Raw genomic sequence first — 25,677 nt, forward strand, 5'->3', positions numbered from 1 at the left:
TGGTGAAATCGCACACTAGTGATTTAACAGCACACCTGAAAGCTTTAAAAAGAAAGAAGAAAAGACTCCCTGGAGGAACAAATGCCAGTAAATTATCAAATTGAGAGCTGAAATCAATAAAACAGCAACAAAGAGAAAAATACAAAGGATTAATTTTTAAAAAGAGTTGGTTCTTTGAGAAAATTAACAAGATAGGCAAACCCTTATCCAAACTAACCAAAAGACAGAGAAAGAGCATCCAAATTAACAAAATCAGAAATGAAAAGGGGGACATGACAACAGACAGTGAGGAAATCCAGAGAATCATCTGGTCATACTTCAAAAACCTCTACTCCACAAAACTGGAAAATTTAAAAGAAATGGAAAATAATTTTCTGGATAGGTACCACATACTTAAGTTAAATCAAGACCAGATAAACCATTTAAATAGTCCAATAACCCATAAGGAAATAGAATCACTCATTAAAATTCTCCCAACTTAATCAATTGTCTCACTTATCCAGAGGGCTTGATCTAGCTGGGGGCTCCTCGGGCGTTGGTTCATAATTCATGTGCATCCATTTGATTGGTTATTTGTCCCTGTGCTTTTTGCAATCTTGGATTCAACAATTCACGCTCTTGCAGTCCCTCCTCTTTCTCAACAGTTGGACACCTGGAGCTCCACCTGGGGCCTGGCTGAGGATCTCTGCATCCACTTCCATCAGTTATTGGATGAGAGTTCCAAGACGACTGTTAGGGTGTTTAGTCATCTGATCACCAGACAATTGAATAGCTTGATCTGTTTGGGAGGCACCCAATCTGGGGGATGAGGACCTGTCCTTAGTGCATGAGCTGGCTGTTTGGAGCCTTGGGCTTAAACAGGGACACTTTGTTCAGTCTGGAAGTAGGGGATAGGACTGGCCTGTACTGAATCCACCAGGTTTAAATGAGGGGAGGCGCTGGGCAGAAGGTCGGGATGGGGGTGGGATGGGGGAGGACAGGTGAACCCATGGCTGATGTATAAAATTAAAAAACATAATAATAAAAAAAGAAAAAAAGGAACAAAAACCAAAATATTTTTAAAAAAGTCTCCCAACCAAAAAAAGCCCAGGAAGAGATGGTTTCAGTGCAGAATTCTACCAGATCTTCAAAGAATACTTAATACCAATACTCTTTAAATTGTTCCACACAATAGAAGCAGAAGGAATATTACCAAAGTCCTTCTATGAGGCTACAACTACCCTGATTCCTAAACCAAAGATGCAACAAAGAAAGAGAACTACAGACCAATCTCCCTCATGAACATTGATGCAAAAATACTCAATAAAATACTGGCAAACAGACTCCAAGAACACATCAAAACAATTATCCACCACGATTAATTAGGCTTCATCCCACTGATGCAAGGGTAGTTCAACATATAATGTCCATCAATGTAATACACCATATAAACAAAGTCAAAGAAAAAAACCACATGATCATCTCACTAGACGCAGAAAAGGCATTTGACAAAATGCATCACCCCTTCATAATAAGGGTCTTGGAGTGATCAGAAATACAGGGAACATACCTAAACATAATAAAGGTAATCTACTGCAAGCCAACAATCAACATCAAATTAAATGGAGAGCAACTCAAAACAATACCACTAAAATCAGGAACAAGGCAAGGCTGTCTCTTGTCCCCTCTCCCCATACTTAATATAGTACTTGAAGTTCTAGCCAGAGATATAAGACAACATAAGGAGATTAAGGGGATACAAATTAGAAAGGAAGAAGTCAAGCTTTCCCTATTTGCATATGACATGATAGTATACATGAGTGACCCCAAAAATTCAACCAAGGAACTGATACATCTTATAAACACCTTCAGCAACATAGCAGGATACAAGATCAACTCAAAAAAATCAGTAGCCCTCCTATATACAATAGACAAACAGGCTGAGAAGGAAATTATAGATACATCATCCTTTAAAAATAGCTACAAATGATATAAAATACCTTGGGGTTACTCTAACTAAGCATGTGAAGGACATATATGACAAGAACTTTAAGTCTCTGAAAAAAAGAAATGGAAGAAGATGTCAGAAAATGGAAAGATCTCCCATGCTCATGGATAGGCAGGATTAACATAGTAAAAATGGTGATCTTACCAAAAGCAATCTACAGATTCAATGCAATCCCCATCAAATTACTAACACACTTCTTCACACACCTGGAAAGAATAATACTCAACTTCATATGGAAAAACAAAAAGCCCCGAATAGCCAAAAGTATCCTGTACAATAAAACAACTTATGGAGGCATCATGATCCCTGACAAGTTAAACCATAGAGCTACCTTAGTAAAAACAGCTTGATACTGGCATAAAAACTGACATCTGGACCAATGCAATCAAATTGAAGACCCTGACATTAACCCGCACACCTATGAACATATAATTTTTGACAAAGAAGCCAAAAATGTACAATGGAAAAAAATCATCTTCAAAAATGTTGCTGGTATAACTGGATGTCAATGTGTAGAAGGCTGCAAATAGATCCATATCTGTCTCCGTGCACAAAACTTAAGTCCAAGTGGATCAAAGACCTCCAAATAAATCCAGTTACTTTGAACCTGATAGAAGAGAAAGTAGGAAGTACTCTTGAACACATTGGCACCAGAGATAACTTTCTGAATATAACACCAGTAGCACAGACACTGAGAGAAACAACCAACCAATGGGACCTGTTGAAACTGAGAAGCTTTTGTAGAGCAACAAGACAAAGCGACAGCCTACAGAATGGGAAAAGGTCTTCAACAACCCCACATCTGACAGAGGGCTGATATCCAGAATATATAAAGAACTCAAATTTTGATGGGCATTGATTGAATCAGTAGACTGAATTCTGTAAGCGGTCAATTTTTTCTCCTTAAACTTTTTAATTCATAACCATGCGAGATCTTTTTAAATTTTGATACCTTCTTCAATTTCTTAATTGAAAGACTTGAAGCTTTTATTATACAAGTCTTTCACTTACATCATTAGGGTTTCTCCAAGAAATATTATGGGTTCTTTTTTCCGTAATTGTTACAGTTATTGTTTTCCTGATTTCTTTCTTAACACATTTGGCATTTTTGTACACAAGGACTACTTATTGTTGTGAATTATTTATGTCATCTACTTTGCTGAAAGTGTTTGTCAGATGTAGGAGTTCCTCAGTGGAATTTTTAGGGTCATTTACATATTGTTTCATAGCATTAGCAAATAATTATTTTAATTCTTCTATTTAAATTTTCCCCCTAATCTCATTCAGTTTTCCTGTAGTTCTAGTTAAGCCTTCAAATGCAATTTTTAACCAGTATGTAGAGGTTGGAAAACATTGCCCTTTTTCTGATTATAGTGGGAAGTATTTTCATTTCTTTCCATTTAAATTTATGTAGGCTACAGGCTTGCTGTAAACTACCATCATTGTACAGAGCTATGTGCCTTGTGTCCCTAATTTTCCAGGACTTTTGTCATGAAGGACGTTGGATTTCATCAAAGGTCTTTTCTGCAGCTGATGCAATGAACCTCTTTTTTTCAGTTTTGTGGGATACACTAATTGATTCTCATATATTGAAATATCCTGGAAGCTCAGGGAAAAATCCTACTAAATATAATAGTAAATATTTTTATGTATTCTTAGACTTACTATATATCAATGTACATAAGGTAAATTGGTATGTAATTCTTTCTAGTTGTTAATTATTAATGTGATTTGACTTTCACTGTGACAGTGGCCTAATAAGGAGTATTGAGCAATGCTCCTTCTTCTCTGGTTTTAGGATAATTTAGGAGTATTAGCATTAAGTGATTTTGAAAGTCTGGAAGAATTCTCTACTAAAATTACTTGGCTCAGCCTCTTTTGATTATGAGAATATTAATGACTGCTTCCCTTTCACTAGTTCTTTAAGTCCTGTGTAAATTGTTTATATGAATGCATTGAGGAAATTATCCATTTATTTGAATTTGCTCTTTGGTGGTGTACAGATTTGTAAAGTATGTCCATATGATTATCTGGATTTTCTCATTGTCTGTTGTTAAGCCCCATCCACTTGCTATATGTCTAAGTATATGGTCAATTTTTAAGAAAGATCTCTGAGGTGCAAAATAGGCTATATATTTTTTTTTTCTTTGTGAGAAATGTTCTGTAAATATCTGTTATGACTATTTGGTTTACAAAGTCTGTTAGCTCCACTATTTTATGAGGCTGATCTGGCCATTGGTGTGAGTAGGGAATTGAAATCTCCCACTATAAGTATGTGAGGATCAATATGTGAAACTATAGTAGCAATTATTTTGCAAACTTAAGTATCCTTGTTTTGAGGGCATATATGTTAAGAATTGAAATGTCATCTTCATAGTTCTTTACTCTGATGAGTCTATAGTATCCTCCTCTATTTCTTCAGATTAGTTCTGATTTGAATACTATTTTTTTTATATTTTGAAGTGAATAAACAAACACGTTTTTTGGTCCATTTTCTAGGAATATCTTTTTCCAACACCCTAAGCTGTGCTAATACCTGTCTTTAACATTGAGGAGTCTTTGTTGGATGCTATAAACAGATGAGTCATATATTCATGTCCATCCTATTATAATGTGGCTTGTTATAAGGGATTTGAGAACATTACTATTAATAGATATGAATGAACATGTTCTTTTAATTTAGAAAATTCTCCATTCATTTTACACCTAAATTAAAGATCCCCTTCTTTCCTGATCCAACCCCCCTACACTCCCTCTCCCAACCTATTCCCACTCCTCCCCACAAGAAAGCAAAGCCTCTCATGGGTTGGCACATAGAGCAGAAGCAAATCCAAGCCCTTCCCCCTGGGTCAAGTCTGTGCAAGGTGTGCCATCATAGGTATTAGCCTCCAAAAATCCTGCTCATGCATCAGAGATGCATGTTTTTCTGTTACTTTGATTTTGTAACTTTTTTTTGGTGGCTTAATGTTGCTTGGTAGAAAAATTTCTGCTGTCCTGAGAGGCCTGTTCACTGAGGTTCCTATGTAAAATATATTTTTATATACTGGGAGCTGAGACTGATTAATGAAGAAGTACCATGTAGGGTTATGGGAAGGGTTGGTTCCTTTGAAGCAAGGAAATTAGGTTTGTCCTCCAGTATGTCTTAGTCCCCTAGGTATACAATAGACAGTCAGGAAAGGACAGAACAGAAAGTCTGTTATAAAACTGAGGATGGTCATGTGTGATTAGAATGGGAAGAATGGAAGAAGAGGTGAATATCTGTATATAGCCAATCTGCTTCTCTGGCCATGGTTTTCTGAGTGTTCCCTAGGTATAGTTGCCAAGTTTGCATGACTATGAAAAAGCATAGAGTATGGAGTAGGATCTGTGTGAATCACTGGAGAAGTTGATGCGGCTGGCTGAAGCAGGTGACCTGCAGCAGAACTGGGTATATGACATGGCATTGGTTTTTTAAGGAACTGAAGGAGAAGTGAACATTTGCAGTTAGGTGTTATGCTTCCCTTCCTAGAATGAACCAAAAGTATGCAGGGAATGTCTCCTCAAACTTGGGGCTGTGTTAAAGCAATGAATGATAGGAGGAAAGTTAGGAAGGGAAGAGTTCTATGTTCCATTTTGGCAACAGGGTCATTGGTAGAGAATTGACTGTCCAACATGTACCCTGCTACTGATCTTGGGCAGGGATTGTGTGATTGGATTTGTTAGAATGGAGGGAAAGGTAATGATATGCAGTTAGTCTATTACCATGCATGCTTTAAAAGAAAATTGGTGCAAAGTAGCCTTGATGTGTGTTTATAACAGAGGTTGTAACATAATCTCAAGATGCAACTTGTGTAACAGTGTAAGAAGCATCTGAGTACTTTCACTTTTAATATTTACTTACTTTTATAATTGACTGTTCAGAAAAGTTGCACAGTTGTCACATGTGCTTTGACAATTGTGGGTTCCTCAAAGATGAACAAATGACTATTAACCACAGATAAGGCACCCATGACAGAGCAAGTCAATTATTCAACCCAAACATACACTTGTCAATCAAGTCTCTATCCTGTAACATGTCCGCCAACAAGTCTATGTAGGCCACTTGCATGTGGAACTCTCCAAGTCTCTCTCTTACTAACAGCCTAGTCTATCCCATTTTCCATACCTGTTTCTACATTATTCCAGCTACCAAATGGGGCAGGGATTCCCATCTCTACCAGAGTCGACAATGGCCACCAGAATTCTAGGTAGGCCACCTATCCTTGAATGACTTCCTGTCCCCCAAATGCTATCACCCATCCATAACTCTCCAGACCACAATGCCCCAAGTGATTCTGAGAGTGATTCTCTGCTCAACTGAAGAACATGCAGAACTACAAGTTATCCACATTGGAGGCCCACTTCTACACTATATCATATTTTGGTGTTCCACTCTATCCACAATCACAAATCCCTGTGCATCAAAGTGTGTCAGCTCCAACCTGGGAAGAGGCCCCCTGATGGACCAGAGCACAATCCCACCACTAGAAGTTTTCCCTCCAAATTAAGTGGAGATGCCTTGAAGAACCTAAGGCCACAATGGAGGGAAAACAGAAATAGAAACAAAACACATCCAAATAAGAACTTATAAATAAGCATCTAGGCTTATATTCACCACAAACTTAGAAGCCTAGACACAAGTGTATGTATACAATCAACAACAGCTGAGGTACTATGTCACTAGCAATGCTAGCTATCTTACTACAGCAAGCCCTAACTATTCCAACATAGCTGAAGTAGAATAAAAAAGACCTTAAAACCAACTCCATAGAGATGGTTAAGGACCACAAGGAGGAAAGGAATAAATCCCTGAAAGAAATAGAGGAAAGGATGAATGAAACAGTGTAGGAAATTATTATCTCCTTCAAAGCCAAGCACCAGGAAGAGCTCCAGGAGTCTAATCAAAGAATGAGAAGAAGGATTCTATGAGTAAGAGGCATCATGATCATGATGGGGAAATCTACAGAGACAGGCAAACCAAGGTAAACTTTAGACCAACACCTGTAGATCCTCCATGGGAATCAACTAGGCCCTCTTCATAAGCAAGGCAGTTGTGTACCTTGTCTGTTTAAGGGGCCACTTTGCATTAGGATCAGGATCCATCCCTGAATAGTGAACCAGCTTTGTGGAGCCCAACACCAAAAATTAGACACCTTGCACATCCTTGATGTGAAAGGAGCCAAGCTCTGATTACTCCCTACAAGAGGCCTTAACTTGACAGAGGAGAGAATGGGAGATGGGCTAGAGGAGACTGCTCAGGGGCAGGAAGAGGGAAGAGAGGGGAATCTGTGGTTGTTATGTAAAATGAAAAACTAACTTCTTAATAAAAAAGATCTGAAAATTAATTAGAAATAATAAAGAAAATATACAATGAGGGAATTCAGGGGAAAAAATCTAGGTAAGCAAACAGAACTATCCATAGAAGCATTGCCAACAGAATACAAGAGATGGAATAGAGAACTTGAGGCATTGAGATATAAGAGAAAAAATAGATACAATTATCCAAGGAAATGTTAAATCCAAAAAATCCTTGACACAAAACATCCAGGAATACTTAAACACTATCAAAAAGCCAATTATAAGAATAATAGGACTAGAAGAATGAAAGAATAACTTCACAAATTCCCACAATATATTTTTTCAAATTGTCAAAGAAAAATTTTCTTACCTGGAAAAGGAGAAGCCTATATAGGTACCAAAAAACAAAAAACAAACAAACAAACAAAAAAACTAAACACCAAATAGACTGAAAATTAAAAATTATACACTTGCAAAATAATCAAAACAATAAATATACATAACAAAGAATGAATATTAAATACTGCAATGAAAAATGTGTAGTAACAGACAAGTTGTGATGGAGCATGCCTTTACTCCCAGCACTCAGGAGGAAAGGCCAAGCAGACCTCTGAGAGTTGAAGGCAAGCCTAGTATACAGAGTGAGATCCAGGAAAGGCAAAAAGCTAAACAGAGAAACCCTGTCTCAAAAAAAAAAGAGGGTGTTATAGCATATAAAGTTAGACCTATATGAGTTTCATCTGATTTTTCAATGGAATCTATAAAATCCTGAATGATGTGGCCAAATGCTAGAAGATCACAGGTGACAACCCATACTTCTACACCCAGCAAACCATTCAATCCTCACAAAAGGAGAAAATATGATACTCCATAATAAATTCAAATTTAAATGGTATCTACTCACATATACTGCACTGTAGAGGGAAATAGAAGAAAAACACAAAGTAGAACTTAAATTCACTCATGAAAATACTGGAAATAAATAATATGTTACCAGCAAAGCAAACGAAGCCAAACACACAAGACACCACCATCAACAATAACTATTAAAATCCCAAAATTTAACAATCATTGGTCATTGATATAGCAGTGGTATCTGCTCCAAAATTCAATGATACAGACTGACAGAATGGATGAGAAAAGAGTATTCATCCTTCTTCTGGAAATAATAAATGTACCTCATAATCAAAATAATCATACCTCAGAGTTAATGGCTAGAAAAATATTTTAAGCAAAATGACCGAGAATACTAGATAGTGAAGCCATTCTAACATATAACAAAAATGTGCACCAAACCAAAATTAATGAAAGGAGATGAGAAAGGTTACTCCATATCTTTTATATGAGAAATCCACAAAGATAACATTTAACTTCTCAGCATCTATGCTGTAAATATAAGGGCACTTACATTTGTAAAAGAAACATAATCGCCTCCCTCCTTCAATAAACAGAATTTGGCATTTGAAGAAGGAAAAGAAAAAAGAAGAAGAAAAAGAAGAAGAAGAAGAAGAAGTAGAACAAGAACAAGAAAAAACAAGAACAAGAACAAGAAGAAGAACAAGAACAAGAAGAACAAGAACAAGAACAAGAAGAACAAGAACAAGAACAAGAAGAACAAGAAGAACAAGAACAAGAACAAGAAGGAGGAGGAGGAGCAGATCAAGAAGGAAGAGGAGGCTAAGAAGAACAAGAACAAGAAGAACAAGAAAAAGAACAAGAACAAGAAGAACAAAAACAAGGAGAACAATAACAAGAAGAACAAGAAGAACAAGAAGAAGAAGAGGAAGAAGAAGAAGAAGAAGAAGAAGAAGAAGAAGAAGAAGGAGGAGGAGGAGGAGGAGGAGGAGGAGAAGGAGAAGGAGAAGGGATCAAGATCATGATGGGGAAACACACAGAGACAACTGACTGGTGCTAGTTGGAGCTCATTGACTCTGATTCTGGAATAACAGCTCAGCAATCTGCATGGGAATGAACTAGGACCACTGAATGTGGGTGACAGTTGTATGGCTTGATCTTTTAGTGGGATCCCTGGAAGCAGGGCCAGGACTTATCCCAGATGCATGAACTGACTTTGTGGAACACATTCCCTGTGATTGGACACCTTGCTGAAACTTGATACAATGGGGAGGGGCAGGGCTCTCTTTCAACTTGGAATGCCAGACTTTGTTGACTACCATGGGAGGCCTTACCCACACTGAGGAGTGGATGGCGATAGAGTGGGAGGGAGGTGAAGAGGCAGGAGAAGGGAAGGGAGGGGGAACTCGGGTTGATATGTAAAATGGAAAATAAATAAATAAATAAATAAATAAATAAATAAATTTAAATATAAAAAAGAAACATAATTGAAGCTTAAACTGTAAATTGATTATCAGCCATCGATAGTCAGAGATTTTAATATCCCACTCTGTCCAAAGGAAGGGTCATCTAGACAAAAGCTAAGCAGAGAAATACTCAAGGTATTAGACATTATAAATCAAAAGACCTAACAGATATATACAGAGCATTACACGCAAGCACAAAAAGTACTTCTTTTCAGGACCTCATGGAACTTTCTCCAAAATTGATCACATGACTGGTCACATAACAATTCTCAATTGATGCATGAAAATTGAAATACCCCCTTCATCCTATCAGACTCTCACAGATTAAACCTGCACATAAGAATAAGAGACAAAAAAAAAAAAACCAGAAAGCTTTCAAACTCATGGTAACTGAACTCTTCAATGAATGACTAAGGGATCAAGGCAAGAAAAAAGTAATTAATGGCTTCTAAGAACCAAATGAATATGAAGACAGCATACACCCAAACTTATGGGATAAAGTGACAGTGATGGTAAAAAGAAAAGTTCATATATGTGGCGTTTTACAAAACAAAAAATGTGGACAGATCTGTTACTAGCAAATTACAACACAATTCAATGCTCTAGAACAAGAAGAAAAATAAGCCCCATTGTAGCTGGAGTTATCTCCAGTCTCAACAGGGCCTGCAGCCACTCAGACCCAAGTAAACACAAAGGCTTATAATAATTAAAAATGTTTGGCTTAATGGCTCAAGCTTCTTGCTAGCTAGTCATACATCTTAAATTAAGCAATTTCTATTCATCTATGCCTTGCCACATGGCTTGTGGCTTACAGGCATCTTACATCTTGTTTCTCATGGCAGCGACTGGCAGTACGTCCTGACTCAGCCTTTCACTTCACAGAATTCTCCTCTACCTTTTTCCCACCTAAACTTCCTGCCTGGCTACTGGCAAATCAATACTTTATTTATAAACCAATCAGAGCAACACATTCACAGCATACACAGCACCCCATCCAAGAGGAAGAGACACTATTATAATCAAACTGAGGTCTGAAATCAACAAGATAGAAAAAAGAGAACAATAAAAAGAGTCAATGTAACAAAAATTGGTTCTTTGAGAAAATCAACAAAACCACGTTAAATCATGATCAGACAGACAGCTGAAATGCACCTACTACTCCTCAGGACATAGAATTACTCTTTTACAGTCTACAAGACAAATAAATCCCAGAACCAGATGGTCTCAGGATAGACTTCTACCAGATATTCCAGTAGGAGCTAACATCAGTTTTCTTCAAATTATCCCACAATATATAAACAGAAGAATGTTTGCCAATTTCACTTTATGAAGCCACAGTTATCTACTACACAAACCATAAATGATTCTTCAATTGAAGAAAATTAAAAACAAATACCCCCTATGAATGTAGATGTAAAATACTCAATAAAATAATAGCAAACTGAATCCAAAAACACATCAATAAGATCATCCAGCATGACCAAATAGACTTTATCCCGGGGACTGAGGGATGGTTGAACATATGAAAATCAATCAATGTAATCCACCATATAAACAAACTGAAAGAAAAACACCACTTGGTAATCTCATTAGATGCTGAAATAGCCTTTGACAAAATACAACAGTCCCTCATGATATAAGTTTTGCGGAAAGAAGGATTACAGGAAACATACCTCAAAATAATATAGGCAATGTACAACAATCCTATAGTTAACATCCTATTCAACAGAAAGAAACAGAAAGCAACCCAACCAAAATCAGAAAGAAGGCAAGGCTGTCTATTCTCTCTATATATTCTCAATATAATATTTGAAGATTAAGAGCAGTAACATTGTTGAATTAGATCAAGAGGTTACAACTATACACATACACACACATTGCTACACACAGAGATACTCACATCCATACAAAGATGCAAACATAATACAGCAACATATTCATTTATACTCCTTCCCATACATGCTAAGACACACAGAGAAACATACTGGAACATATAGACAGAGAGACATAGACACACAAATAGACACACAAAAAGAGATACAATCAAAATATACACAGCCACACAAACATGCATGTTCTAAAAAATATACACATAGTGGAAATACACAGATACAAACAACCACACTGAGAGACACTGACACATACAAATTTATTCCCATATCCAAAAACATACCAACAGACACATACATACACAACCATATACATCAACACAGACATATGTATGTGCAACCACTACATAGAAATATGCAAGATAGCCACATAGGCACAAGCAGACACATAAACTGACAAATACACACAGACAGATACAAAGGTAGCCACAAACCTACATATATGTAAAGCAACACAGATACACAGGAACACACAAAATACATCCAAACAAAGTGAGAAGCATCCATTCACATACATGAATACGCATGTATGTGCTGTACTGAATCACAGCACAATTTCTAGCATAATAACTCTCAGAGTTCTAAGTCAGGTCCCCAAAGCCTTGAGTAGGGCTAGAATCAGCTAAGGACACTTGTGAAAACCATCTCCTACACTAATTACAACATATTTGAGAATTAATAAATGAGGGCTCATCTTTTCAACATGGAGAGCATTAATAACTAGGCACTGTTATATTTTCATTATTAGGAAGGGCTGATATTTGGGTGCTTTGTAACATAATCACTAATGATCATTGATAAATTGTTTCTTCCACTTAATTGGCTTTGCAGTAGAGACTTACAGCACCCTTTTGATTTATTTCCTCAGAAAGAAAAATATTCAGAAGTTTCTATTAGGTGAATATTTCTTAATACATTAGATTTGAGCATCTGAGAAACTCCTAAGCACAGTGACATTGATGAGACCAAATATCATCCAATAGAAGAAACACTACCATAATGCAGTTAATAACAGTTTCTTTGCTGTTGTCTATTAGCTGATTATCTTCTTCTTAAAGAAGCATCTCATACAGGGGAAGGGACACAGTATACACAGAATTGTATACAGTGTCATTGCCACAAGAAGAGGTCATGTCAACAGTCTGGACCATTATCCATTTCAATGAGATATTGTATGAGCAGTTTTTCAGTGTCTTACAATTAGATGTCAAGACTTCACAGTTAAATTTCATCCACTGAGCCTTTCCAGTATTCATCTGAGTGTTTGAGATGGATCAATGTCTTGACTAAATTTTAAAACCAAAAATCTCAGCATAGTGGTGTGCAAAAGCTACAGTCCAAGAGATGAGTCAAGTGTGAATCCTCTCTTACTTTTAGTGACATCCCACTGTGAAGTGGTAGCCCATACTTTTTGTGACACAGTATTATTCCATTACTCCCTGTTGGTAATGGAAATAGTAGAATCATATTTTATAATCAGGGTTCCTGTTGACTTCAACTATAGAAATAGCCAAGGCCAGAACAAACTGATAGTCTACAGTTGGACCTCTGTAAATGGAACACTGTTTATTTTGGACAGAAATCTAGAGATGATAATTTATGGTCAGGGTGAGGCTTATTCTGTACTGGATGGTATTCCCAACCATCTACTATGACTGAAACAAATATACTCTGTTGTGTGATTGCAATGACAGAGAAGATGGAAGCTTGAAAAATCTTTAAAAGTTGATGAGAGTGTATCTAACATAAATAAGAAGAGACTGCATTTTCCACAGAGAGGACTGTCCATCTCTCTTACATGTTTGCTCAGAAGGTAAACACAAGGGCACACAGTCTTTGACAAAATGGAAAAACTGATCATGAATTCATTTTGAAATTATTGAACAATGTCAAAAATACATATGATGCATGAGCAAACTTTCTGGTCATTTTTATGAAATAAACTCAATTGGATACAGCATTCAAAGCATGACAGTTTGATGCACAGTCGTCTTTCTGGGACGATATTTGACTCAGGTACTTATACTTCATTTTAATTTTTCGTAATATAGTTAACATATTCCCTCATGTCTATCTCTGTCTTCTTCTTTTTTCTTTCTTGTTTATCTACTGCCAGCACAAAATTTTTTAAAATATTTATTTTCTAATAATTTTAAATATCAGAGTATATCTGTTAAATATATGCATCTCTGTGTGTGTGGATATAACAACTACTCATTTAGGCCATAAAAGGACAACAGATTCCATGGTTTGGTTTTGATTGACAATTGTCTTTAGACTGGCCTGGCATCAAATGCACAGGGATACAACTCTTCCATTTCCCAAATAGTGATATTTAGGGCACGTACTCCAGTATCATTCACCTAGTTTATGTTTAGATATCTATGTTAAATGTAATTGTACTTTATATACCTACCAGCATAAATTTCTCATAAAGAGCACATTTTGCAAACATTTTCACTTACAAATGCACAACACTGGCACTGTATTGAAAACTAGTGACATTAGAAAATCACAATGAGATTTATTTGTGACAGCATTACATTTTTGAATACTAAAAGAATAAAGTGGGCAATGTATGGAAAATATTTATGAATTTTGACAGCAAATATATTCAGAAAGTAAGTAAGCATAGAATAATATCATTTTGTGCTAATGGATATCGGAAGAAGAGTAACACTCTTGTCTTCTAACGCATTTCATATTATCTGACCAATAAGTTTCAAACTCAGAGATACTACTTTATTCAGAATGATTGACACAGAGTTAAATACAATCTGTTTTCCACTTTAAAAAAGTACAACTCTGGTAACCTCAGGTAATAAGATAGACATACATCTATGCATTTTTAAATGAAAAACATCTTATTGTATTCTTTATTACCATATGGAAAAATGTCATTGAAATTGTCTGTAACACTCAAAAGGAATTTGATATTGTAACTCATGAATTTCCAATGCTAACTCCTACACACTCAACAAGAAGAAACATCAATTAATGGGACTGTTAGTGTAAACTAATGGACTAAAGTGCTATGTTTGAAAAAATTATCTGCAATACACAAAATCAAAATGTGTACATTGCCCAAATTGGTAAAATATGCAGCGAGCTATAACTAGTAAAATTACAGAAAGAGTTAAATGTGATGTAAATGTCAGAGAACAAACAGCTTAGACATAAAGAGAAGAAACACGTGCTACTTAAAAAATGGCAAAGATGGGATACTAGGTAAATGTTCTCAAGTGTGGCCAAGTATCACATGCCACGGCTGTCACTCAGGCAAGGGACAAGGAAAGTAAGTAAACACCACTATTACTCACCCTACATTTCAAAGAATGCAAGCATGTCATTATCAGTCTACACACTCCTTCTTTACCCTAAAAAGAGAGTGAAGAACTAGACTTTGAAATTAACGGCCTGTAATTATACAGGTATATGGGTGAAGAATGGGGAAAGAGGAACACCTATGAAGTTCAGAGTGGGCACGTCTCCTATTTTATTTGTGATGAAGCTGTAGAAGGCACAATGTGACCACATGCAGAGTATCTGAGAGTAAATGAATAGCTATGGAAAAATTCTTTGGAGCTAGGGGTACTACAAATATTAGTTGTCCTAGCACATATTAGGAGTGACATAGTGATCAAAGGGTCATTGCAGACTCTACTTGACAGTCATTTACTTACACTCATTTAAAATGATAGTCATTGAATAGATTGGGCTTTTGTTCAGTAAGACAACACCAGCTACTGTGCTGTGGAAACTCTCAAGAGGAGGACTATATGGGATGGAACAAATTAGAGAGCCCTTTCTTTGCTCAACTTTCAGCCTGTTAAGTAGGAGAATAACTGGGAGAATATCAACACTCTCTGGACAAATTAAAAGTAGAAAAAGTGCATTGAGTCTCTCAAAAAATTTGGGGTTATTTCTTGGTTTACAGAGTGGGTAACAGAACAAAGACTCAAAGCATTCTCTGATTCTCATCTTCCTCCCCACCATGAAATATTCATCACATTTACATAGAAAATAGAAAGAAACTTACTTTCTATTCAGAATGTTGTTGAAATAATCCTTCTCCACAGGCCCCTGCTCGCTGAAAAGGAAGAAGATACAACCTATCTTGTCATTATTCTGCTTCATTCTCCAAAAGCACTTGGGATGGATGATACTGGACACAAGAAGTGGGCTGTTCAGGAGCAAGAAGAGAAAAATCAAAATGAACATCATTGTCCAGCTTGAAGTCTGGTCAGTGTGTGTTGTGAAGTGCTGTTAAGATCAGCACATTAAATGGGCACCTGTATATTCCAACCTGCTTTTATTTCTGTAGGAGAGGCTACTTGTGTGTTTTGATTCCATTTTCCAGGTGATTCAGCCCCACAGTAGGTATCTTGGACAGTATCTTCCCTGGGGCTCTGCAGCTGATGTCCATGTGATTAAATTTGGTTTATAAATATATATGAGGTAACTTCAAGTAGTTTTATGACATCACCCATATTTCTGAAAATTAACAGTCTTTGGAGGATGTCATTTTGAGAAAATTTGTTCCCAGGACTCCCTGAACAATCTGTTTATATTAATGCCATTAGTAATGATGGCAGAAGATTTAGGCAGATGATCCACATTGAGATATGTAACAATGGTTCAGAGAGAACTCACAAATTTAGAACTCATGGTTACAAAGTGGGAATTGTAGCACAAAATCCCTATAGGGAAAAGCAGCTTGATGTTTACAGCAAGTGAGTTCCACACAGCTTGCATAGTGGAGCCTATGCTATACCTGTGACAGTTACAGGGTATCTAATCAAATCCTCTGCTTCCAATATTTTGTGAACAGATAATCAGGCCAAATTCCAAAATGTCCTGAATCCTGCTGTTCAACAAATATCCAGCTCTTCACAGAGCCTTTGTTTGCAGCAGTGCAAAAGTGTTTTTAAAATATTCAATAAGTTCCATAACTTCTGTCCTATATTTCAAATACAAAATAAGGTCTCTCACTGATCCTCCAATCCAAACATTATTAAACAGAAGATTAGGCAAATATTTGATTTCTAAAACATTACCTTCATCTCCAAGGTCTAATAGTTCAATACTTGTGTTGACCCATCTTCTTCTGCTTCACCTTTACTTTCCTTCATTCTTTTTGTTCATTTTACAATCTAGTAGTGGCTGCATAGAAGTCTTTTTTGAATATCTTAGAAGCAAATAGAAACCCCAAAGGGAACCTTGATTTAATGTGTATGTTGTGATTATACAATTCTCCTAGCTTTCTATTTTTGTTTGCATTCTACAACTTTATGTAAGTTAAGTCCCTTATTTCTCTGTTATGTTTTGATTAGGTAGATCTTTCTATAGGTGAGTGTCAGTTGTTGAGGTCTCCCACTATTAACATGTGTAGTTTTAACTGTGATTTAAGTTTTAGTAATGGTTCTTTTACATATGTGGATGCCCTTGGGTTTGGGGTGTAAATGTTCATAATTGAAACTTCATTTTGGTGGGTCTTTCCTGTGATGAGTATGTGATGCCCCTCTTCATCTCTTTTGATTGATTTTAGTTTGAAGTCAATTTTGCTGGATATTAGGATGGCCACATGAGCTTGCTTCTTATGACCACTTGATTGGAAAGAATTTTCCCAGCCTTTCATTCTGAGGTAGTGTCTATCTTGAAATTGAGGTGTGTTTCTCCTATGCAGCAGAAAGATGGGTCCTGCTTTCTTATCCATTCTCTTAGCATTTGTCTTTTTATAGGTGAATTAAGTCCAGTGATTTTAAGGGATATTAATGATCAGTGATTTTTAGTTCCTCTTATCTTTGGTAGTAGTGTGTGTGTACTTCTCTTCTTTGGATTTTACTGTTGTTGGGTTACTTATTGCCTGTTTTTTTGTAGGTGTATTGAATCCCTTAGGTTGGAGTTTTACTTCTAGTGCTTTCTGTAGTCCAGATTTGTGCATAAGTTTAAACAATATCTATCCACAAATCCAACACATGTACAAACAAACTCACAATCACATACACACAAACACATAGACTGTTGTATAAAATTATATAAAGATTGTGAAAATACTTAATTTCTATAGTCTGTCTGTTTAGGTAACATGGTGACCTCCAAATTTGCCCTATTTCTTCCTAATGACATCATTTAATATTTACAGGCTGAGGACAACTCCATTGTGTGTGAGAAATCCTGTGAGATTTTCCTCTGAACAACAATATGTCCAAAAGAAGTCTGGATGCAGTAATATAACTTGTTTAACTTATCTTTAGTTCCAAGCATTTATGAATTATATAGAATCCATATATTTCCTTGATGACCAAGAATGTTGAAGTAGAAGCTAGCTAATGGGAAAATACCCTAGGAAAACCATGATAGATGAGGGCACAAAGGGAATAGGAAGAGGTATGGAGTTGAGGAGGCTCTCAGTAATCCACAAGGTTGACTCCTCCTTGGTCTTCTGGCAGTGAACCAAGGGTGCCTGGACCAGTCTACTCTGGTGACCAGCCTAGCATATAACCTCGCTGTCATCATAGATCCTTTGTCCAGTGACAGATGGAGGCAGATCCAGAGATCCACAGCCAGGCACCAGGCTGAGCTCCAGGAAACCAATTGATGAGAGAGGAGAGATACTGCGGGCAAGGAATGTGGAAATCATGATGTTAGGACATGCAGAGATGACTGGCCACACTTGGAGGCCATGAACTGTGGCCTGGTTGCTGTGGAGCCCCCATGGGACTGGATTAGGCCCTCTGGATAGGGAAGACAGTTGTTTGGCTCAAACCAGTTGGGAAACACCCAGGCAGGGGAAACGGGATCTGTCCCTGGTCTATGGGCAGGCTTTTGGGATGTGGTGCCCGTGGTGTGACACCTTGCACAGCCTTGGTGCACTGGGAAGAGGCCTGGATCTGCCTAGTCTCAATGTGCTGGGCTCTGCTGACTCCACATGGGAGACCTCAATTTGGGGCATGTGGGGATGGTGGAAGACTTGGGAATGAGGGCTGAGGGGTCGGAAGAGGGAGGATGGGGGTTTTGTGGATAGCATTGGACTGAGTAGAAAATTTCTTAATAAAGAAAAATGAAAAAAAGAAACTATTTACTTAAAATTTTCTAAAATCTGTGTATTGGCTTAGTTAAAAATCACTGTTTATATATTTAAGTATTGTAACTAATAGAATAAAACTATCAAAATTCTAAAAAAATCATTGCAAATAAAAATAATCAATTTCTGTACAAATGAAAATAAAAATAACAAAATTTTAGCGAAATATTTTATTTTCCTCATCTTTTGAATAGCATGAAGATTGATTCCATATCTAGTATATTCTGAATATAAATGAAATAAACATGATGAGACAAGTATTTATTTGCTTTCCTGACTAATGTACGTTCAGAAGGTTCCTTGAGGGGTGTGAATGGACCATGAGATATTCTTAATTTACTGACTGAAGTAGCTGTATGTGCTTCCCACAATGGAGCCCTCAGCATCTGATCACGCTGGAATATTCACATTTATTCCCATGACTCCTACTTGTTCATTAATTTATTTGGTCATATTTTAACTATCCATTGTCACCATTATGGAGGAATCTTATCAAAACAATGGCATTCAGTTTTTATAGCCAAAGCAATTGAATTACTTTTGTACTGGTGTTGTCTTTTAAGTTTTGAAAACCTAGAAAATAAAATCCAATCCTGTTTAAAAAGAAGTCACCATTTTTGGCCACAGAATTGCTTTAAACTGAGGTATGTTCTTTTTATCCCTTATTGTCTCTAGAACTTTTACTACCAAATGTTGTTGGACTCTTTCAAAGGATTTTCTTCATCTCATAAGGTGATCAAGTGTTATTTCCTTTTTACAGTTTTAATATGTGGTCAATTACACAATAATTGAGTTTCACATATTCAGTCATCCTCACAGCTGTGGGATGAGGCTGATTTCATCATGGTGGATGATATTTTTGATGCATTATCAGATTTGATTTGCAAGTGTTATATTGAGATTTTTGATATAATTTCATAAGAGAAATTGGTCTTTAATTCCCCTTTTGTAATTAATATTTAAGAGATTTGCATATCAGGGTAAGTGCCTCATAAAGGGAATTGAACAATGTACCTTCTCTGCCTGTTTTGTGGAATAATTGGTTGAGTATTGGTGTTAATTGTTCTCAGAAGTCTTATGGATTTCTTCACTAAAACCCTATGAACCTGGGCTTTTTTAATCTGCTTGAGAGACTTAATGAATTCTCCTATTTCACTAGGGCTTATATGTCAATTTAAATTGTGTATATGACCTTGAGTTAACTTTGGTAGGTGAAGTCGATTGAGAAAAGTGCCTATTTATTTTAAACTTTCCAAAATATATGAGCATACTTTTAAAAAGCATGTTCTTAAGGTTCTTTGCATTTCCCCAATGTCTGGTGATTGTCACTTTATATTTCCTATTTATTTAGCACTATCTAGAAGACACCTCTTTGTTTATTTGTTTGTTTTTGTTTTTACATTTTTTCTCTTTTTTATTTTTATTATATTTGTGTTATATTTTACACTTCAGCCATGGGTTCCCCTGTCCTCCCCCATCACGCCCCCACCACCACCTTCCCCCGAGCCACTCACCTCCATTCCCATCTCCTCCAGGGCCAAAACTCCTCTGGGTATTCATTTAAACCTGGAGGATTCAGTACAGGCAGGCCCAGTGCCCTCCTTCCAGGCTGAGCAAAGTGACCTGTGTAAGTCCAAGGTTCCAAACAGCCAGCTCATGCACTAAGGACAGGTCTGGGTCATACTGCCTGGGTGCCTCCCAAACAGTTCAAGCTATTCAATTGTCTCACTTATCCAGAGAGCCTGATCCAGTTGGGGACTCCACAGGTTTTGGTTCATAATTCATGTATTTCCATTTTTTGGCTATTTGCCTCTGTACTTTTCGAATCTTGGTGTCAACAATTCACACTCTTACAGTCACTCCTATTTCTTGATAAGTGGACTCCTGGAGCTCCACCTGGAGCCTGGCCACTTCCATCAGTTATTCGATGAGAGTTCCAGCACAACAGTTAGGGTGTTTGGCCATCTGATCACCAGACTAGATCAGATCAGGCTTTCTCTCGACCATTGCCAGCAGTCTACAGAGGATATATCATTGTGGATTTCAGGGGACCTCTTTAGCACTTTGCTTCTTCCTGTTCTCATGTGGTCTTCATTTATCATCATCTGTTATTCCTTGTTTTCCCTTTCTGTTCTTGATCCAACTGGGATCTTCTGCTCCCCTGAACTCTCTTTTTCTTGATAGGTGCCCTTCATTACTCCCACAGTCATACAGGTTGTTCATGTAGATCCCATATAATTCTCTGTCATTGGGTGATCACTGTGTCTTCTCTAGGGTCCAGTTTAACGGGTAGCCTCCCTGGAGTTGTATCCTAGTATCTAGTATCCTCCTATAAGTGACTACATACTATGTTTGTCTTTCTGAGTCTGTGTTGCCTAACTCAGGATGATTTTTTCTAGATCCATCCATTTGCCTGCAAACTTCATGATGCCATAGGTTTTCTCTGCTGAGTAGTACTTCATTGTGTATATGTACCATATTTTCTTTATCCATTCTTCAGTTGAAGGGCATCTAGGATGTTTCCAGGTTCTTTCGATTACAAACAATGCTGATATGAACATAGCTGAGCAAATGCCCTTGTGGTATGATGGAACGTTCCTTCGGTATATTCAGAAGAGTGCTATAGCTGGGTCTTAGGGGAGATGGATTTCCAATTTTCTAAGGAAGCCCCATATTGATTTCCAAAGTGGCTGTGCAAGCTTGCATTCCCACCAGCAGTGGAGGAGAGTTCCCCTTGCTCGAAATCCTCTCCAGCATAAGTTGACTTCTGTGTTTTTGATCTTAGCCACTCTGACAGGTGTAAGGTGGTATCTCAGAGTCATTTTGATTTGCATTTCCCAGATGATTAGAGATGTTGAGCAATTCCTTAAATGTCTTTCAGCCATTTGAAGTCCCTAGGTTGAGAATTCTCTGTTTAGTTCTATAACACATTTCTTAATTGGACTGTTGGGCATATTGATGTCTAATTTCTGCAGTTCTTTATATATCCTGGATATCAGCCCTCTGTCAGAAGTGGGGTTGGTGAAGACCTTTTCCTATTCTGTAGGCTGTCACTCTGTCTTGTTGACCCTGTCCTTTGCTCTATAAAAGCTTCCAAGTTTCACCAGGTACCACTGATTGATTGTTTCTCTCAGTGTCTGTGCTACCGGTGTGGAAACTGCTATCCTATGCCAATATGTTCAAGACTACTTACTACCTTCGATCATATCAGGTTCAGAGTAACTGGATATATATGGAAGTCTTTGATCCTCTTGGACTTAAGTTTTGTGCACAGTGTTAGATATGGATCTATTTGCAGCCTTCTACACAGTGACATCCAGTTATGCCAGTACCATTTCTTGAAGATGCTTTCTTCTATCCATTGTACAGTTTTGGCTTCTTTGTAAAAAATTATATGTTCATAGGTGTGCAGGTTAATGTCAAGGTCTTCAATTCGATTCCATGGGTCCACATGTCAGTTTTTATGCCAGTACCAAGCTGTTTTTATGCGGCGAGCTCCTCCACCAGCGAGGAAGAATGACCAGCACTCGAGGATTCTTCTCAGATCACACTTTATTGGAGTGCCTCTTGATTAAGGGAGAGCGGGAGGTGAGGGGCCCCAAGAACAAAAGAGCAGCTGTTTATATGGGAAACCAAGGGAACTGGTTACTCTGTGATTGGATTCCGCCAGAATTCAAGCATGGGGAGCCACGGGATAGGCTTGGGGACACAAGGTCATGATATCAACACTCTCGCAGGTGGAGTGTAAATCAGGCACAAAGCTCTGCAATTGCCTAATATGGAGTTATTTATGAACTGGCGATTCAAGGCAGGCGCCATCTCGGAATGGCGATTGGCTGCTCCTAACATCTCCCCCTTCTTTATTAATAGAATGCCAGCACTGTACTAGATCATCCAATCAGGTCCCCACCTCATGATGTGTGAACCGATCAAGGATGGTAGAAAAGCAAAATCAAAAGCACACCTTCCCATGTGCAATGGGCCGATGCCCCAGGGGTACAAAGGCTATGCTTAGACAAATCTCTCACACACCCTCCCGAGTGCAATGGACTACTTAGTCCTAGGGGTGCAAGGGCTGTGTAAAGAGGGTTAGGCATTCTTAAGGGCTGCTAGCCATATGGCAGGAGAGGAGCCATTCTCTAAGGCAGCTAGAGCTTGAGTCATATAGACCTTGTCCCTGTGAGCACGTGCTCGCATACAGCAGATCAACCACAGGCACAACATGCTCCCTCCCAAACAGCAGGCTAAAAGCAATCCCATTCCCACCCACTCCTTCAGGAAGCTAATAGAAGACCTCAGCCAAGACAACATCTCATCCACGGTGGCCAGGTGCACCCAAGTAGAATTAACCAGGATGATCTCTAGTCTCAGTATGCTGGTTAGGTTATCAAATTCAGCTGTCCAAGTTCCTGTTAAATGAGCACTCAATTGTTGAGAATAGTTAGCAGCTCTACTAAAATTCTCATATTAGACCTTCGTCAAGCAGAGGCCACTCATAGGGACTATGCAGGCTGCTGTGACAACTTGTTGCAATATATCTACCTGTTCTTGGAGTAGATCAAATCGCTGATTGATTAGGACTATGTCACGGTGCAACTGTCCATTAATAGCTGTCTGAGTGCTGAGGGCTTGAGCTGTATTCCCCGTCAGCTTATTTAAAGCTTTTGCTATAGGGACAGATGTGGCAAGAGATGCTGCAGCAACACCAGCGGCAGTGGCAGAAAGGGCAATAGCAGTTACAATGGCCACTGTAATACCAAAATCTCTTTTATGTCTATTTAGCAGCATCGGCAATTCTCCTTCTTGTACCTTAACAGGCATGGGCACATAAGTGGGTATCCTCACCACAACCATGGCATCATGCAATGAAGCATTCCAACATTGGGTTAACAAACATGTTTGATTACTGCAATTTAAAACACTCTGTGTATAATTAAAAACCACCAAAAGAAACGGGGGCCACACACAAACTGGAGTGGATTTGAATTCCATATGCTTATTCCAATTTTCTGTAACATTTTGTTCAAATGTCTCCCCAGAATGAAAAAAATAGCTACAATTTTTAAAGGCACCACCTAATACCAATCCCAAAGCATTACGCTGACTACAGGTTCCTATCTCATTACACAAAACCCAAGAATCAAAGGGATTAGATTTGGTAGCCATTAAAGGGCTACTAAAGGAAAAATTAAAACTAGTAAAGGTTTTACTAAAGGGTGAAGTTTTCAAGGATAAGGAAAATGTCTTATTCACATTAACCCAATTAGGAGTTAAGCTACCCTGACAGCCTGTCCACATTGGGGGCCAATCAGTCGAGCCTACACATCGTGGTAGAACTGAGGGCTGTCTACGGGGAGCAGAGCCGTTACCTTTACTAACTGCTCTTGGGGTTAATACAGTGAGGATAAAAGCATTTCCGATTTCTCTCCCGTGGGTAATATTAGGGGGTCCAAACCATCCCAGTGTCTGCTTGATAAGAACAACACAAGGATTGGTTGGAGCATGATCAGTTTGAACCGTGAAGCAGAGCGTATTTACAAGGCTAGCTGTGGAAAAATTATTAATCACCTTACTCTTATCCACAGGCACAGATGGCCATCCTAATGTTTCATTAGAGCTAAAGAAAAAAGGGAACACCCCTGATTGCGATGTAAGTGGCATTGGATAAGGCCAGGCTTTCATCAGGGCCCACAATATTTGTTCAGACTTTACTGGTCCTAGGCAGTTGGTCAACATTATCCATAACAGGCACCTCAGTAGCCTGATTCGAATCTGACTCCATGTTGTCCTCAGGGGCATCATCAAGGGGTCGAGTCAGGCACACTGGAACCCAGATTGGATCTTCTTGATTCTGTGGGAAAACACATACAGCTCCCCTGTATCTCGATATTACGGGATCCGGTCCATACCATTTGTTATCAAGTACATTTTTCCACATCACTCTCCTTTCCTGATAAGGAGGTGCCATAATGTGTCTATCAGCTGCCGAATCACCAGCATCATTCAAAATTAGAAAATTAAGAGTAAAGAGTGCAAGAGATATTCTCTCTCTGGGAGAAGCATACTCTGCTATCCCCCTTTTTTGTTTTTGAAGTAATTCTTTGATACTTCTGTTGGCTCTTTCAACAACGCCTTGACCTTGAGGATTATAAGGCAGGCCTAATGTGTGTGTCACTTGGAGTTGTGCACAGAAGGTACGGAATCCGTGAGATGTATATGCAGGACCGTCGTCTGTTTTTAGATGCTGAGGCTTTCCCCATGATGCCCATGCTTCCAGGCAGTGGGTCCGGACATGAACCACCTTTTCCCCAGCTAAGGGTGTGGCATGAATGACTCCAGAATAGGTATCAACTGATACATGAAGGTATTTCAATTTTCCAAATTCAGGAATATGAGTAACATCCATCTGCCATAATACATTAGGTTTAAGTCCTTTTGGATTCACACCCACTTGTGGTGGGTGGAGAAAAGTTACACAGGAAGAACAAGATTTTACAATATCTCTCACCAAATGTCTGGGAATTGAGAATTTCTGTCTCAATGTATTTGTTGGCACGTGGTACAATTTGTGAAACTCCTTAGCAGACTGTACGGGATCTGTCACCACAAGGGCCAAGGATCGAGTAGCATGGTCAACTAGATCATTAGCCTGGGACATAGGTCCCGGGAGCAAGGTATGAGCTCGAATGTGACCAACGAAAAATGGATGCTCCCTATTCAGTATATAAGTTTGTATCTGATGCAGGATATTAGACACCGTGCTAGTATGTTTAATAGATGCTGCTACCTCAAGGGAAGCGACTGCATTCACTACATACTGTGAGTCTGAGAATAAATTAAACAGTTCTGAAAATCTTTTGAAGACTTCCAAAACAGTCTGGCACTCGGTGATTTGTGGGGTATCAGGTTGGAAATCTAAAACAACAGGTTCTTGACCTTGAACAACAAAAGCAGCTTTACCAGTCTTAGAACCATCAGTAAATATGGTTAATGCAGAAATTATTGGTACCTTGGAAGTAATCTTTGGAAAATAGACCACATTTTTATCAACAAAAGTAAGCAATTCATGTTTTGGCA

The 25,677-nt window shown here is 38.1% G+C and overlaps 1 protein-coding gene across 3 annotated transcripts in view; it reads right to left on the reverse strand.

Annotated features, from left to right (window-relative positions):
• LOC118575644 (vomeronasal type-2 receptor 116-like) overlaps positions 1-15,734 on the reverse strand; it is a 36,992-nt gene extending 21,258 nt beyond the window's left edge. For all 3 annotated transcript variants that reach the window (XM_036176104.1, XM_036176105.1, XM_036176103.1), the window contains exon 1: positions 15,553-15,734. In XM_036176104.1, the coding sequence (XP_036031997.1) occupies positions 15,553-15,734 (182 nt within the window). The remainder of the gene's footprint in view (positions 1-15,552) is intronic.
• Positions 15,735-25,677: the final 9,943 nt, after the last annotated feature.

Source organism: Onychomys torridus, unplaced genomic scaffold (assembly GCF_903995425.1).
Source record: "Onychomys torridus unplaced genomic scaffold, mOncTor1.1, whole genome shotgun sequence".
Taxonomy (NCBI): Eukaryota; Metazoa; Chordata; class Mammalia; order Rodentia; family Cricetidae; genus Onychomys; species Onychomys torridus.